We start from the raw sequence: 17,065 nt of genomic DNA, 5'->3' as shown, positions 1-17,065 counted from the left end.
TCGATCAGAACGGATGTGTACGATGTCAGAGGATGCGCTGTTAGCTACCCTCCCTCGTGCTTTGTGGGCAACTTCGGATACTGATGTGGGACAAATGGTGATTCCACCGGTCCACATTAGCGTCCAGGAGGGGGCGGTGTTACCACGCCTCCCACAGTACCGTATTTCCCAGGAGGGTGAGGAAGCTCTCATACAGATAGTGCAGGATTTGATGGCGGTAGGGGTAGTGGAGGAAGTCCCCTACAACATTTGTAACAGTCCGATTCTTCCCATACTGAAAAAGGATACGGATGCCAGAGTTTATCGGTTTATAATTGATTTGAGAGAAGTGAACAAGATCGTGATACCTCAGTACCCAGTGGTTTCCGATATCACGACGTTGCTTACCTTGGTCCCGCCTACGGCGACCATGTTCTCAGTGATTGATTTGAAGAATGCTTTCTTTTCCATTCCCATTCACCCTGATAGCCGATATCTTTTTGGGTTTACATTGAATAATAGATCTTATCGTTTCTGTAGGATTCCCCAAGGCTATACAGAAAGCCCTAGCATTTACAGTCAGGCTCTGAAACGACAATTGGATTCCTTTGTACTGCTCGAGGGGGTCGCCCTTATTCAATATGTCGATGACATCTTGCTGGCGGCTGACACCCTGGAGTTGTGTGAAAAAAGTACGTTATCCTTACTTTCCTTTTTAGCATCCCACAATCATAAGGTATCTAGGAAGAAATTGCAATTCTGTAGACCAAAGGTGACTTATTTGGGTCACCTTTTGTCTAAGGAGGGGCGTGCACTCACACCGGATCGTATCCAAGTAATTTTGGACACACCGAGACCGTCCACACAGAAGGATGTGCGTGCATTTCTGGGTCTTGTTTCTTTTTGTAGACAGTGGATATTGGGGTTTTCACACATAGCTAAGCCATTGTTAGCCCTTTTGACAAAGGACACGCCTACCCCAATCCCTTGGTCAGATGAGTGTGATACTGCTTTTCAGCAACTACGGCAGGCCCTTTGTTCAGCACCAGTGTTAGGGACCCCTGATTATGCAAAACCCTTTTCGTTGTATGTGCATGAGAAAGATGGATGTGCATTGTCAGTTTTAGTGCAGATGCACGGCGATAAGCAGCGCCCTTGTGCATATTTTTCGGCTGTACTTGATCCTGTCGCCCGAGCATTACCGGGGTGTTTTCGCTCGGTTGCGGCGACAGCTGTGTCAATACGCCAAAGTGAGGGAATTGTGTTATCCCATAAGCTGTTGGTATTAGTCCCCCATGCTGTTGATGCCCTGCTTAATCAAACAAAGACGCAGCATTTGACCAGTGCCCGTTTAACGGGATATGAGTTGACGCTTTTGGCTCCTCATATTACGTTAAAAAGGTGTGTAACGTTAAACCCGGCAACATTGTTGCCATACCCCGAGACCCAGCCTGAGGCGCGGAAAGCGCATGATTGTATTCTCGTGACTGAGGAACAAACAAAGGGTCGTATTGATCTCCAGGATACGCCCTTTCCAGATGTAGATGGAGAACTGTGGGTGGATGGATCATGCCTGAAGCTACCAGATGGTACGACTTCAGCAGCGTATGCGATTACCACATTGCAAACGATAGTGGAGACAGCACGCATACCACAGAAATCAGCTCAAGCAGCGGAACTGATAGCATTAACACGAGCATGTGAGCTCAGTACAGGACTATGTGTGAATGTTTATACAGATAGCCGCTATGCCTTCGGAGTAGTGCATGACTTCGGCCTACTCTGGAAGGAGAGAGGGTTTTTAACGTCACATGGAGTACAGATAATGCATGGAGAGTTAGTTCACAATCTTTTAACCGCATTGACATACCCAAAGAAAATTGCTATCGTTAAGTGTAGCGCCCATAGGAAAGTAGTTGACAAAGTTGGAGAAGGGAATGCGTTGGCAGATCGAGTAGCACGGGAAACTGCGATGCAGCCCGGTACCACTGCCGTGTATGTAGTAAAGTCACAGGTGGAAAGATGGCATGATGCGAAGGGGGAAGTGCGAGAAATGCAAAGGACCGCTTCTGACAAAGAGCGGGAACAATGGGCTAGTGAGGGAGAATTGGATGATGAGGGTTGCTGGAGAAATAAGCCGATGGATAGATGGAAATTACCCACGGCTTTTGTACAGCCTATGGTTCAGATGGCACATGGGCTAGCACATGTTGGAGCTTCCGCAATTGTGAAATTGCTTACCCAAGTCTGGGAGCATCCAGAGATTGCTAGCACAGCGAAGAGGGTGGTGCAGACCTGTATGATCTGCCTGAGGTATAACCCAGGAAAGGGTACTCGAACTCCAGCAGGAGGATTTGTGACACCTACTGCGCCCTTCGAGGTTTTGCAGATGGATTACATCCAGCTTGAGCGCTGTAATAATCTGAAGTATGTTCTAGTAGTGGTCTGCGCTTTCAGCAAATGGGTTGAAGCGTACCCTACGAAAGACAATACTGCAATGACTACTGCGAAGTTGCTGCTGAAAGAGTTCTTCCCTCGATATGGCGTCTGTAGACTTCTGTGGAGTGATAATGGCCCTCACTTTGTAGCGGATGTTATAAAGTATGTCTTGAAGGGCCTAGGCATCACTCAGAAGTTCCACGCCGTGTTTCACCCTCAGTCTGCAGGCCTAGTCGAGAAGTATAATGGTACACTGAAGCTTAAGATCGCTAAGATTCAAGCTTCGACGTCTTTGACTTGGCCAGACGCTCTGCCACTGGCGTTATTGTCAATTAGATCGGTACCACACTCTCGAACTGGCCTTACACCTTATGAAATTGTCTTCGGACGCCCAATGAATATTTGGGGTCCACCAAGACCTAAGGCTGTGTATGATGTACCTTGTGTAATGATGAGCGATTATCTGGCACAGTTAACGGATAACTTGGTTTCTATTCATCAACAGGTCCGAGAGGCGCTCCCTGATCGGTCTACCGGTGAAGGACATGGTCTCCGGCCTGGTGACCATGTCATGGTGAAAGTTTTCGACAGGACGAACAGCTTGGAACCGAGATGGGTGGGCCCTGAGCAGGTCCTCCTCGCAACGAGGACGGCTGTGCGAGTCTCCAACCGAAAGAATTGGATCCACTCTCTGCACTGTAGGAAGGTGCCGCCCGGATTGGTGGAACCCGCCGTGCTGACCGATCAACGAGAAATTTTGGCTGCAGAGACAGGCCGTGCTGCGGAGCCAAACGCCACTGAGGAGCTCTTTCCGGACCACGCGACTCCTGGAGGAAGGCGATATCATCTTCGACCAAGGAAGTGAGTTCTCCAGTACCGGGACATACTGTCAGAACGGCCCTTGGGTTAGTGAAACGGAGAGCCGATGAGGCAAGGGGGGGGGATCAGCCCTGCATTAGTGTAGCGACACCCGTCTTGGCCCGCTGGTGAAGAAATCAACCGCTGCCCAAGGGGAAGAGTTCTGACAGACTTTTAGTTTCAGGAAGATATTGGGTTTTATTTTTACCTTGACATGGAGAAAAAGAAAATCCTTTGTGCATTAGGGTTCATGTTGACAGTAGCCATTGTTGGGATAACCACATGGTTCGTGGAGGATGTAACTCCTGCTCGGAAGATTCTTGTGTTGACAACTCCGGTGCCTGAGGAGCACTACTTTTATACATTACCGTATCAAGAGTTGAAGCATCGACAGTCTTATTTGAATAACACTTTCATCCAGATGCTGCATCATACCCACGTTGCTACGAATGCTACGAACTGTTGGATATGTGGGATGATGCCAGCTCATCAGAAGAAAGGAGGAACGCCATTTATACCACTTCCTTTCTCTCATAATGGCTCTTGTAGAGCATGGTATACTTTGCTTTTTGCCACTCGGAAACCGACAGTGGGACGATTGCTTTTCAGACTCAATAAAGAATGCCATCAAGATAAGAATGGGTATCCGCAAGCGAATGGGACAATTTGGGAGTGGGAAGAGTACCGACCAGACAATGAATCCATTCCCTACATCTTCACGAACACAAGAGACACTGTGGGAAAAGACAAATTTGTGATCCAAGTAGCACAAGCTCAAGCGGACCTGTGTGTCCAGAGTGTGGGTTTTATCCCTGTTGGTGTCAGTGATTGTATTACTGTTTTGAATATTGATGGGTTGAACAATAGTACCTTCTTGGCCTCCCATAATACGTATTTTGTGTGTGGAAATAAAGGTTATTACCGTCTGCCAGCTGGGTGGTCTGGGGTATGCTATGTATCATTTCTATTACCTCCTGTATTCCTAGCACCCGCATCTTATCATAAGGATCTGAAATTATTGAATAATGTGACTGTAAATAGGTATAAACGTACTTTATCAATTGATGATGTAGATCAGACTGATACCAGTCTGCAACAGTATATTGATTTTAACTTAGGACTGTTTTTCTTTGTTGGAGCTGCCCTGAACAGTAGGAAGATCCGAAGGTTAACAAGAGTGGTAGAAGCTGTGACAAATCAGACTGCTGCTGCTCTTGGGAATCTTACGGAGGAATTACAGATTACTATAATTGTTGCATTGCAGAATCGTATGGTATTAGACGTTATGCTAGCTGATAGAGGAGGAGCATGTAAAATTATTGGAAGTAGCTGTTGTGTGTTTATCCCTGATCATACGCCATCAGTTTATAATGCCATCAATAAACTGCATAAAATTGCAGCTGAGATCCATACAGAAAACGGCACTTGGTCCTTTTCTGGATGGTTTTGGGCGTTAATTACTGCCTGGGGATGGAAGGTTCTAACTGGTCTCTGCATTATTGTGGCGGTTCTGTTTTCATGCTGTATCTGCGTTCAATGTGGTCCCTTGCTCTGCTCATTATGTGTATCATTTTGTATCCCCAATAAGAAAGCTATTGCCGATGTTGCTCACCAGAAACGTTTAGCTAAAGAAGTTGAAGAAATGATGACGATTGACATATATGATGATTATCTTAACAAACCGGATGTCTTCAGTAAATGCTGAAAGGGTCGTCTGTTGTAAATTGAAACAACGATGTGATTAAGCATTTACTAAAGACATTAATTCCCCTCTTATAGATCATGTTTTCTCTGTTATGTTGACCGAAGTTCGGACTCCCTTTTGTATTGTTATGCTTCCACGTGTTCCCCACGAGAAGAGTCCAACCTCTGTGTTAGTTGCTCTTGTAATCTGCCTAGTAACAGTCTATAAATAGCTCCTTTGTCCATCTGGCACATGCCCAGACTTGACCACATCTGTTATCAGTTAGCCTTGCTTGACCATGTTTTCGCGGGCTTAAGGAGTGTGTTAGCTCCGCCCACATATTGATTCAGTATCGAAAATGACCATAAATGGTAATGTTCTTCGGCTTCATGTTGTATCCACCCACTTATGGGCCCCTCTGTTGTGTATAAAAGGGGACTGTGTACGCAAGTTCTTTGTGCTACTCTATGCAATACTGAAGAGTGTTGCGTGGATTGTAGGACCACCCTTAAGGGTTAATAAATGCTGTCTTTGTACTTTGCAGTTTCCGTGCCAACTTCCTTATAGATTCCATACAGGAGAGCGAACCCTTGCGTCCTGCGGGCCTAGCTGGGGCCTGTATTCATCAGGCACACTGCCCGGTCCCAGCGCCTTACCCCCTGCACTCTGTTGTTTGGTAGCAGTAACAGCCTGTAAGGTGTCCTGTATTGATGGGTAGGCATCCACCTTCTCAGGTAGTTGGGGTACTAATTCCACCGTGGAGTAAATTTGTGAAAAATGTACGTCCCACGCCTCGCTATTTATATGGCAGGTAATCGGGGTCACCATTGTATTAGCGGATCTCATAGCTGATACAGCATTCCAGAAGGCGATGCTATCTTTTTTTTAATGCTGCTTGAGCCAGTGTATCCCACTGCTGGGTAATAACTTCCTTCCACTTCTTTGGTGTACCTATTTTGTACCATTTCCGGAGAATAGCCACATCATAGGTGTCCCTTGGTCTGGTACTGAGGGCCCTTGCGATGATCAATTTGCTGCCGAGCATTCCTGAACGATCCATCTTTGAGCCGTATGAGCCCTTTTGGGGGATTTGGACAGGGACTTTTTAATACTAGAGCAGAAGGCCACAAAGGAGCTAACTATCTCCCCATTTAATCGTTGTCTACCAGACAATCCAAGATTAACTCCATATTCTCCTTTACTACATTTACCAAAAATTGGGATGGATTGGGGAGTTTCAAAAGTACTCTAAGGTGCTGCACCAATGAACCCATGCTCATTTAAAGAAGCCCACTCCCAAACTGTATGTGTTCCATATCTCCTTTAGTTTACTTGTGTATACAAGAAATTAAACTCCAAAGGTTACAGCAAACAGATAGACTGTCTGCTGTGACGTTTGGAGTTTCATATCTTGGAGTCTTCATTTTACTCAAATTAAATAAAGAAGATATGGAACAAATACAGTCTAGGATAGGACTACTTTAAATGAACATTGGTTCATCGGTGCTCCACCTTCTGTGTGTCAAGAAAATAGTGCCATGCAGCAGCAAATTAAATAGATTGCTGGAAATAAAAATATAATCAATGGCAGATTAATTGTTCCTCCCCCCTTAATGTGGGCAACCCCAGTTCACCAATACTAGCCACTTCTATCACAGTGTGCAAGTCAGATGATGAGAGAAGGACCTCCAACTCATTGCCTCCCTGATCAGGACCCTCAACAGCGACGACCCCGTTCCATGATCTTATGGGGGACAGCGTTGCATTGAAGTCCCCAGCTAAGCACAAAAACACTTGCCCTTCTTCTCCTGATGCTCTCCCCATGACTGAGTCAATATATTTAAATAGACCAGATAACCTTCAGTTCGGAACATTTTCAAAGTCATTATTATAAAAATTAATAAGATACAGTGTCAAATCCCCCTTGAAAAGCAAATTATTGTTTGGGGTATTTAAAGGTACAGCATGACCACCAAGTGACAAGTTTATCCAGATAGTTAAGCCCCCGATGCACAGATGAGATGGAGTGGCCGGTACGCTAAAACATAGGAACTCATCAAACACAATAGGGTTGATGTTCCAAGTTTCCTGCAGAAACAGAATATCATAACTTCTTATAAATAGTTGCCAGTCAGGAAGATGTACAAAGATGACCTGCAATGTTCCAACTTAAAATTTGCACAAAGGGGCCATTTTCATTAGAGGTAGAATTAGGTGGACCTATAGCTGGGCTTTCAGGCACAACCACTGACTGGTTTGACAAAGCATTCTTCAGAAGTGGCTGGGCTCCCAGTCAATCAATCTCATTAAGACCTGATAAGGCTGCGTACCTATTACATTCCATAAACAGATTTGAGTGAGACTGGTGAACAAATAAAAGCAGGCACATTGCCTGCTTAGGGGGTTTGTAAAAATACCCCAAAGGCAGTGTTACAATGCTTGTGTTAATCCTCCTTATGTGACCTGAGTGGCTCCCCTTGCATTGGACGGCTGCCTAAAATTTACTACAATGCAGTCTCCCTCTATATTTTTTTAATGATGGTCCCACCCAGCCAACCCTGCGAACATTAAGATCTCATTACACCCTGCAGCTTTTGTGGAACAATTTTCTTTTAAGTTTTGCATCCACACGTGCTCAAGACATTAACTGTAATATTGCCTTACTGCTTTGCACTAGTGATAGACAGAGCGCGCCAAAGAAGACGTCAGCACTCCATTAGGGGCGCTGTGATTCATTTGTGGTTTGCTGCTCCTCACTGCACTTCTTCCTCTAGACGGTGTGGTGGGAGGGAGGAGTTCCACACTGCACTGCGTCATAGAGCTTTACTGTCAGAGCTGTGGATGCGGGTTGTGTTATTCTGTGTTGTATTGTTTGTAGAGCTTTTAATACCTGGCACAATGGTATACACAAATATAATACATGGGTTCATAAAATATTATATGGTAACAGCAGCAAGGAGTGGAGAGATCTAGGTAGACATGAGTGGTGTGCCATCTGAAAAATGTGTGACTACGAAGGACACCACCAGTCCCTTGACGGATTCTCCGGTATCCCCCGGTTAATGACGGAATCCGGCAGTTTGAATCCCAGGTAGGATTCACTTGGGTTAACGTATAGGTATTCTTTCTCACAGTGGCATATGGGATAGTTGTGGACACCCAATCCTTTCTGACAGGGATTCAATAGCCCTGATGAATGCCCCAGAATGAGTAGGCTAATTATTGAGGGCAGAAACATGTTGGAAAATTTAGGGAAGGACTGGAGTCATTATACTTTATGGACTTCATCACTTGATCTGTTTTTATTGTATCTAGGGTCCTCACTCAAAAAGGTGATAACCGAGGAACCTGGAGGTATTTTTAAATCTAACTGGATCCCGACTTTGTCCTGTAAGTTTTATGTAAGCACTCCCTCCTACCGCCAAGCCTTCGCGGAGGTTGAGTCCTCCCTGGTAGTACCATCTTACCAGGGTGGTGAGAGGATGCTGATGATTAAGCATGACACTATAATGTGTGTGAGGCATCCTCTTCCATTAAGGATGGCCTACCTGGTTTGAAGGGTCTTACATGACCTGTAGTAGGTAGCATCCGAACCCAATCCTGGGTTCACGTACTTTGTTTTCTATCGGCAGCCCACTCTTGATGTGGCTTGTTTGTCTCGTTCAGGAGGACAGTAGGGTTGCCATTTTCCTCCTCTCTCTCTTTTGTGACAACCTCATAAAATATTATACACTTATGGAACAGCCCATTACTTAGTGTGCAAATTATATGAGTATGTATCACACATGCCCAGGATGACACACAGACACAATTACACGCTCACAGACACAAACACATGGACTCAGCCAGTCAGACTCACAAAGAATACCACATAGACAGACAGCAACTGTTACTCGAATAACCTTCCTGCTGTGGTAACATACACCGTACTATCTCCCACACTGACGTGTATATTTCTTAGCATTACTGAGGCCACTTCTGCCTTACCCCAAACACCTACCACGCAGTTTAGTTTACAAAGATATCGACATGTGGGCTCACCAGGGCGAAGCGCAGCAGGGACATATGGTGTATATGGGCCCTGACTTGCACTGTAGTGTGAGATATCGCAGGCGAGTGAAAAAAAGATCATATCAAGAAGGTAATTTAGTATAAAGGTTGTGTCTTCCTCTGTAACAGGGAGCGTTGAGTGCATACATGTTCTGTGTACACGGCACAGACCCCTCCTCCAGTGCCAGCCTGGGCCAGAGCCCTAATCCACTCTCCCTTCACCCCTCTGACGTCCAGAGCGGAACTCGATTGCTGTCTCAGAGATAACTGGGTCCCTGCAGCAGGGCACAGAGAGAGCAAAGCAGGCTCTCCCGGGCTCCCTGAGAGACAAGGCAGCAACATGTGTGCAGTTTATGTCCCCTGAGCAGACTGTTTGACAGCAAACGTAATCCACTTAGGAGTGACAGGCGAGGCTTGACACCCAAATGACAGCCCAGCTTTCACCGCTTTCGGAACACTCCAGTTAGAAACATACACAGGCAGACATACAAAATCCATCTTAGAGGCATGCACAGCACACAGACCAGCACACGGCCAATGAGACACCCAGACGTATGCTCAGACAGACACACATTGAAAAAGTCGCTGACAAGCAGACCAAAAACAAACACATGTGCAAGATGACACACCGACACAATTACACACGGACACAAACACACAGACTCAGCCAGTCAGACTCACAAAGAATGCCACACATACAGACACACACACGCATATTCTTGCACACAGGGATATAACCACAGACACACAAACACACAATCAAACATTATGGAGACATGCATACAGGAATGCGAATCAAGCACACGCACAGACACACACCAGCACTCACAGTGCCACACATATACAGTCAGACACTAAGAGAATAACTCGGGCACATACACATGCACAATCAGAGATAGTCAAACAGTTGCACACCAACATATCCAATATGACCCACACATACACACTCATACCTCCTGCCCCGCTCACACACACACTCACCAACACAAGAATGTGGACCTCAAAGTGGTGGGAACAGTAATCTTTGTTGGGCAGAACAAGTATTCCACCGCCCAATATATGGACTGTGCTTATGGCAATTTGGTGGCATGTTTTAACCCCTTGTGTGAGCATAATGGAATGGTTTTGTCATGCGCCATTGTACTCGTGTACCGAGGACGGAACCCTTCTGTCCTCTGCACACAACCATCAAATCCCTCCGCTCTAAGCAGCAGAGGGATTTCCTTTTCATTTTTCCAGCATTGGTATTCCCGAGGAATTTTTCTTTTCAATGTAATGACGATCTGCGCACATTGCGCGCCAACGTCATTACACTGAAAGTGAATATGAAATGAGCTCATCAGCTCATTTTACTTTAACTGCCTACATGCACACGTGGCTATCTCAGCTTCCTGGCTACCTAGGCAGATGGGAGGAATCTCCCCTTTCCAATTGTACCCTTCCGTAGTGGATTCCGGTGTGGGGATCGCTGCAGGAGGGTGATTCCCAAGCATGTATCCCCTCCATAACGCACCAGGGAGGGGGGGGGTGGCTCCTTGGGCAAGGGCTTTTGCTCCCCCCATATTTTTGGGCCATATCAGATAGCCCAGTAGGCCCCGGGGAATATTTGTAAACATAGAGGTGGGATCTGCCCAAACTGGACATGCCAATCTCCCCACCCAACCCAAAAAAAGGACAGTCTTTCTGCCCCTTCTGGCTGGCATATGGAGGTTATTACCCCTGATCTGCCCCCCAAAAGGGGGCAGAAAGCCCACTAGGCAACAGGGATTATTGTTTTTTTTAAAAAGAGGGTCATGCCAATGTCCCCACGCCCTAGTACATACAAATAACAGTCTTTCTACCCCCTGGGGGCAGATGGGGGTTATTACCCCCAATCTGCCCCACAGGGTGGGCAGAAAGCCCACTAGAAACCTGGGATTTATTTTTTAATGCATTGCCCTAAATGAGTATGGCAATGCCCCCACCCCCAACACAAAAGAGACAGTCTTTATGCCCCTGGCAATTATTACCCCAATCTGCCCCAGGAGCAGCAGAAAGCCCACAAGACAATGGATTTTATTTTTTTATAAAAGAGGGGTGGGGGCTACCCAAAATGGGCTACCCAGAGTGGGCAGGCCCATATCTGCCCCCCCTGTGTGGGCAGATATGGGCAACAGCCCCCAGTCTGCCCACTGGGATGGGCCAAAGCCCACTAGACACCAGGGACTATTTTTACTTTGTGTAGGGGTGGGGCTGCCCTGAATGGGCATGCCGAAGTCCCCACCCCCCCAAAAAAATGGGCACAGTCTTTCTGCCCCCCCCCCCCCCGGGGGACATATGGTGGTTATTACACCTGATCTGCTCCTCCCCTCCCTGGTGGGGGCAAAAAGTCCACCAGGCACAAGTGATATGTTTTTGGACTTGCCAGGGAGCGGCCTCATAGTCAAGGGTCACTCCCCCATTTTTAGGCACACATTTAAGCTGGCAGATTAGTAATATGTTTAGGCACAAGTGAGGTATAATTTTTATCGGGCACTCAAGGATAACGCGGGTTGATAGGAAATTTGTGCTTGTGCGGTGATCCCAGATAGAAATGTAAGGAACATTTGATTTTTTTTAGCTAAATTTAAGGTTTGCCGGGAATTCTGAGTAGGAAAACATTGGGGGATCCATGCAAGCCACACCTCTCTAGACTCCCCCGGCTATGTAGTTTTCAGAACTTTCTGGATTAGGTAGGTTTCCCTTGATGGCTGCCGAGCCCGGGACCAAAAACGCAGGTGCCCGCCTTGCAAAAACAGGTTGTTTTGTGATAGATAATTTTGAATTCTCCACAGTATGTTTTGGGCCATTTCCTGTTGCGGGAACTAGATCTACCCATACAGGTGAGGTACCATTTTTATTGGGAAGCTTGGTGGAAGGCTGGGTGGGTGGAATTGTTTGGCTCCACACAGATTCCAGAACTTTCCATCACATTAATGTGTTTCTTTTTACAAATTTTGAGGTTTGCAAGGGATTCTGGGTAACAGCTCCTGGTGAAAGCCACACAAGTCACCCCATCCTATATTCCCCTGGTTGTTTAGTTTCCAAAACTATACAGGTTTTCTAAGTTTCTCTATGTGCCGGCTGAGTTAGGATCCAAAATCCATAGCTAGGCACATTACAAAAAAAGGGTCAGTTTTCACTGGAAAAATGTGATGTGTCCACGTTGTGTTTTGGGCCATTTCCTGTTGCAGGCACTAGGCCTACCCACACATGTGAGGTACCATTGTTATCGGGAGACTAGGAGAAATGATGGGTGAGTGGAAGTTTGTGGCTCCCCAGAGATTCCAGAAGTTTCCCTCACAGAAATGTGAGGAAAATGAATTTTGGGGACAAAATGTGAGGTTTGCAAGGGATTCTGGGTAACAGAATCTGGTGAAAGTCACACAAGTCACCTCAACCTGGATTTCTCTGGGTGTCTAGTTTTCGAAAATGTACAAGTTTGCTAGGTGTCGGCTGAGCTAGGGTGCCAAATCCACAGCTAGGCACATTGCGAAAAAAGGGTCAGTTTTCACTGGAAAAATGTGATGTGTCCATGTTGCATTTTGGGCTGCTTCCTATCATGGGCACCAGGCCTCCCCACACAAGTAAGGTACCATTTGTATCTGGAGACTTGGGGGAATGCTGAGTGGGTAGAAGTTTGTGGCTCCTTGCAGATTCCAGAACTTTCCATCACAGAAATGCCAGGAAAATGTGTTTTCTGACAAAGTTTGAGGTTTGCAAGGGATTCTGGGTAACAGAACCTGGTGAGAGACATAAAAATCACTCCATCCTGGATTTCCCTGGGTGTCTAGTTTTAAAAAATGTACAGGTTTGTTAGGTTTCCCTAGGTGCCGGCTGAGCTAGAGTGCCAAATCCACAGCTAGGCACATTGCGAAAAAAGGGTCCGTTTTTCACTGGGAAAATGTGATGTGTCCAGCCTGCGTTTTGGGCCTTTTCCTGTCACAGGCACTAGACTTTTCCACACAAATGGGGTACAATTTTTATCTGTAGACTTGGAGAAATGCTGGGTGAGTGGAAGTTTGTGGCTCCCCACAGATTGTAGAATATTCCATCACAAAAATGTGAGGAAACTGTGTTTCTTTGACAAAGCTTGAGGTTTGAAAGGGATTCTGGGTAACAGAACCTGCTGAAAGCCACACAAGTTACACCATCCTAGATTTCCTTGGGTGTCTTGTTTTCAAAAATGCATAGGTTTGCTAGGTTTCCCAAGGTGCTGGCTGAGCTAGGGTCCAAAATCCACAGCTAGGTACTTTGCGAAAAAACTGTCAGTTTTCACAGGAAAAATGTGATGTGTCCACGTTGCTTTTTGGGCCATTTCTTGTCGCGGGCACTAGCCCTACCCACATAAGTGAGGCACCTTTTTTATCGGGAGTCTTAGGGGAACATAGAATAGTAAATAAATGTTATTACCTGTTGACTTTCTATGCATTTCTGCCTTCCAAATGTAAGTTAATGTGTAAAAAAGAAGTCATTTTGAAAAATGCCCTCTAATTCACATGCTAGTATGGATACCCACAAATTCGAAGATGTGCAAATAACTACTGCTTCTAAACTCCATACTTTGTTCCCATGTCATGAGTACATAGGTTTCCTTGATACATATTTGTCACCCTTTATATTTTACCAAATTGATTGCTGTACACCTAGTACACAATGAAAAACCATTGCAAGGCACAGCCCAGTTATTGGCACTGGGTACCTCAGGTTATTGGTGAACCTACACGTCCTTTATATCCCTGCCACCAGAAGCGTCCACCAGATGTAACGGTATATTGATTTTAAAAATCTGCCATACTTAGAAGAATTTACAGGTGAAAACATAGGCACAAATGTCTATTTTTTTTCAACTTAATTTTAATACTTTTTTGTTTTAACTGTTAGTTTCTATAGGAAAACCTTGAAGGATCTACAGAAATTCTGCTTCTTTTTCAGAAATGTTTAGCTGTCTTGGATCCATTATTGGTTGTACACAGATTTGTACTACTAACTGGAAGGAGGTTGAAAGCATAAAAAATACGAAAAATAGTCTATGTCCCAGTAAAATACCAAAACTGTATAGAAAAGTTTGGTTTTCTGGCAAAAGTCTGCCTGTTCCTGAAAGCTAGGTGATTTAGCGCTGCAAACCCTTCATTGGTACCATTGCAGGGAAAAAAACAGAGACTTTTTTCTGCAGTACTTTATTCCCCATTTTCCCCCCCAAAACAAGATTTTGCTGTATTTTGGCAAATTTCTCTGTCCCCTCCAGGGGAATCTACAAACCCTGAGTACCTTTAGAATCCTCATGATATTGGAAGAAAGGGACACAAATTTGGCATGGATACCTTATGTTGACAAAACCTTACATGAAGTACCGCAAATTGCCAAAAAAAAAGGCTTACCATGGGGCGGGGGGGGCAAAGGCCCAGCAGTGAAGGGGTTAACCCCTTCCCTGCTCATGACGGAACCACTCCGTCATGAGCCACGGGCGCCGTGTGCTCATGACGGAGTGGTTCCGTCATGCTGCGGTCGTTGGCGGCCGCTCCGCCCACGCGGCGCTGTTTCCCCGCCTGTGCAGGCGATCAACGCAAGTGGACAGAGTCGTGACGGAACCACTCCGTCATGAACACAGCTCGCCCGTGACTCATGACGGAGTGGTTCCGTCATGAGCATGGTGGCGCCGTGCTGACCCCAACCTCCCCCAGCGCCGCGGCGGAATTCGTGCCACGGCGAAGGGGTTAATGTAGAGACCACTCTCATGATAGGAGGGGTGATCTGACTAAAAGGCAGTAATGTTTACAAAGCATCTGGAGCCTGGACAGAAGCTCACAGACCACAGCAGAGGTCATAATACCAGAGATCTGAGATGGAAAAAATATGGGGCTATATTATCAAGAACGGAGATAACATTATCACCGTTTTAGCGGCAGGAAACTGCCGTTAAAGCGGCGATAAGGGGCTTGATAATATGCCCTAGAGAATTCCAATAGAAGCCCAGGTTCTGGTGTGAAGGACATCAAACCTGGGCTTCTATTGGAATTCTCTAGGGCATATTATCAAGCCCCTTATCACTGCTTTAACAGCAGTTTACTGCCGCTAAAAAGGCGATAATGTTATCGCCGTTCTTGATAATATGGCCCATGGAGAGACAGCCGAGCCAGATGGAATGCCTCGCAAAAATCATCTAATGGAATATGAAATAAATGAAACATGTAACAGGAAAGTATATTTTATTACCATGCTCTGAACAGTCCCTTCAAGCGCCAAGAGATGGTATAAAGAAAGAGAGCGGATTGATGTGAAATTGGAAGCAGAGAGTGTAGGGCTTCAGGGAGCAGTGGGAACAGATGCACTCACGCTCTGTGGTATGGGTCACACTGATGCTTCTGTGGTCTTCTTTTTCAGGACTTGATGTGAGCAAGGAGATGCTGCAGCTGATATTTCATCGATACGGAGACCCTTCACAGAGAATGAATATCATTGATTATTTATGCTGCATGATTCGATTTAAAACAACTTCTAGTAAGCTGTCTTTTCGTGAATTATGTGTGAATCTTAAGTCCCATTTCCATGCACTTCTATCATCATTCGCTCTTCAAACATTTTCTCTAATTTAAAAGTTACCATGTGATCACAAAAGAACCCTAAAAGCAATATTGCCTTCACTTTATGGCAGTAACATAATGTAATGACCTCTGCTCAGGGAGGTAACTGCTTTCAGTACTCTGCACTGTTAGTATGGGCTCAATTAGTTAGGGCACATTACACAGTTATTATGCGTTAAGTTCCTGTGCCAATCTACTGCATTTTATATGGCAAATGCAGCGTTATTCAAGTCACCTGGCAAACCAGGTCTGAAGTAAAACACCTGCCCAGATCATTTCTGTGCACTTGCAGACAGCTGATTGTGTAGGGTTCTCACTGGGCGCACAAACATCTGATTCTGTGCAACCTTTGACATATTATTGGTCGTAATGTGAAAGCTCAAACTGTACTTTTATGCCATACTTGTAAAGATCATTTAAAAGAGCTGCTGTAAGTCAACTTATTGTATCTTCTATACTTTGCTTCCTTACTCTTTACGCCAATTCGCTGCTTTTGTATCTATGTTTTGGAAACATATACAGGTCTCTGGGTTTGCTCTGGCTAATATAGAGAAACAAATAAATGAATTGATAAATAGGAGAATACATTTATAGTGCCTATCAATGTTTGACATAAATTGCTCTACTTGTTCAAAACTATAAGCAAAAACCATTTATTCACAAACGTACTAACCATGTATTTAACATTGATTGCTATTGAAGTCTCTTTTTACAGGCTTCTTTTTTCTTGTGATTTTAGAAACATTGCGGTTTCTGCCCAGTGATGGAAATGGAGTTTATCTCAGTAATGAAATGGTGAGTCACCTAAATGGAGATACAGTGGGATTTGTGACTAGGGAGATGAATTAACCTTCAAAACTCATACAGTTTTGTGTCATGAGGGAAACTCCATTGCTTAGTGCAATCTTTTGCACATTGCATTTCAAGCTTAGCTTCGTTGGTTACCCCTGGCTAGGGAAGGAAGGTCAGACAACGTCGGTTGCAATGTTTTTTGATTTAGTGCTAGAGTTTGTATCTCATGCTCCAGACCCAAGTGGTGTCTCGCGCTTTACAAGAGGTATGCACAAATACCTTGGTAAATAGAAGAGCATTTACTGTTTTTGCTCCCTGGATACAAAATGAACGCAAGGCACTTTTTTTTTACAGAAAAGGAAATAGATCATGGGCGGCTCCTCCATTAGAGCTTAGGAGTGTTGCCCCATTGAAATGCCCCCAGAAAAGCCCCAGAGACAAAAATAACATGGTAATGAAGTTAACTCATTATCATTGTATTTTTCGTCAACCCGTTCCAAACCGAGTGTCAGGATGGGGCGGGGCCTGCTGGCTAGCAGCAAGGAGGAGGACTGCCTATGCATAGTTTAAAATGCGCATGTCTCTTTAGCCGACCGTCTTGCGGTCTTGACCAACCAAATATGCGCATTTTAAACCTCTCTAACCCAGCTGTCTTAAACAG

General features: G+C 45.3%; 1 protein-coding gene across 1 annotated transcript in view; it reads left to right on the top strand.

Moving 5' to 3' along the window:
- Positions 1-17,065, top strand: part of LOC146821928 (uncharacterized) — a 477,592-nt gene that overhangs the window by 431,796 nt on the left and 28,731 nt on the right. Inside the window, exons 24-25 of the mRNA XM_085609939.1 lie at positions 15,413-15,529; positions 16,352-16,407. Coding sequence (XP_085466065.1) covers positions 15,413-15,529; positions 16,352-16,407 — 173 coding nt within the window. The remainder of the gene's footprint in view (positions 1-15,412; positions 15,530-16,351; positions 16,408-17,065) is intronic.

The sequence above is a fragment of the Triturus cristatus genome, chromosome 6, assembly GCF_964204655.1.
Source record: "Triturus cristatus chromosome 6, aTriCri1.1, whole genome shotgun sequence".
NCBI classification, from domain to species: domain Eukaryota; kingdom Metazoa; phylum Chordata; class Amphibia; order Caudata; family Salamandridae; genus Triturus; species Triturus cristatus.
This window is presented reverse-complemented; position numbering and strand designations above follow the sequence as displayed.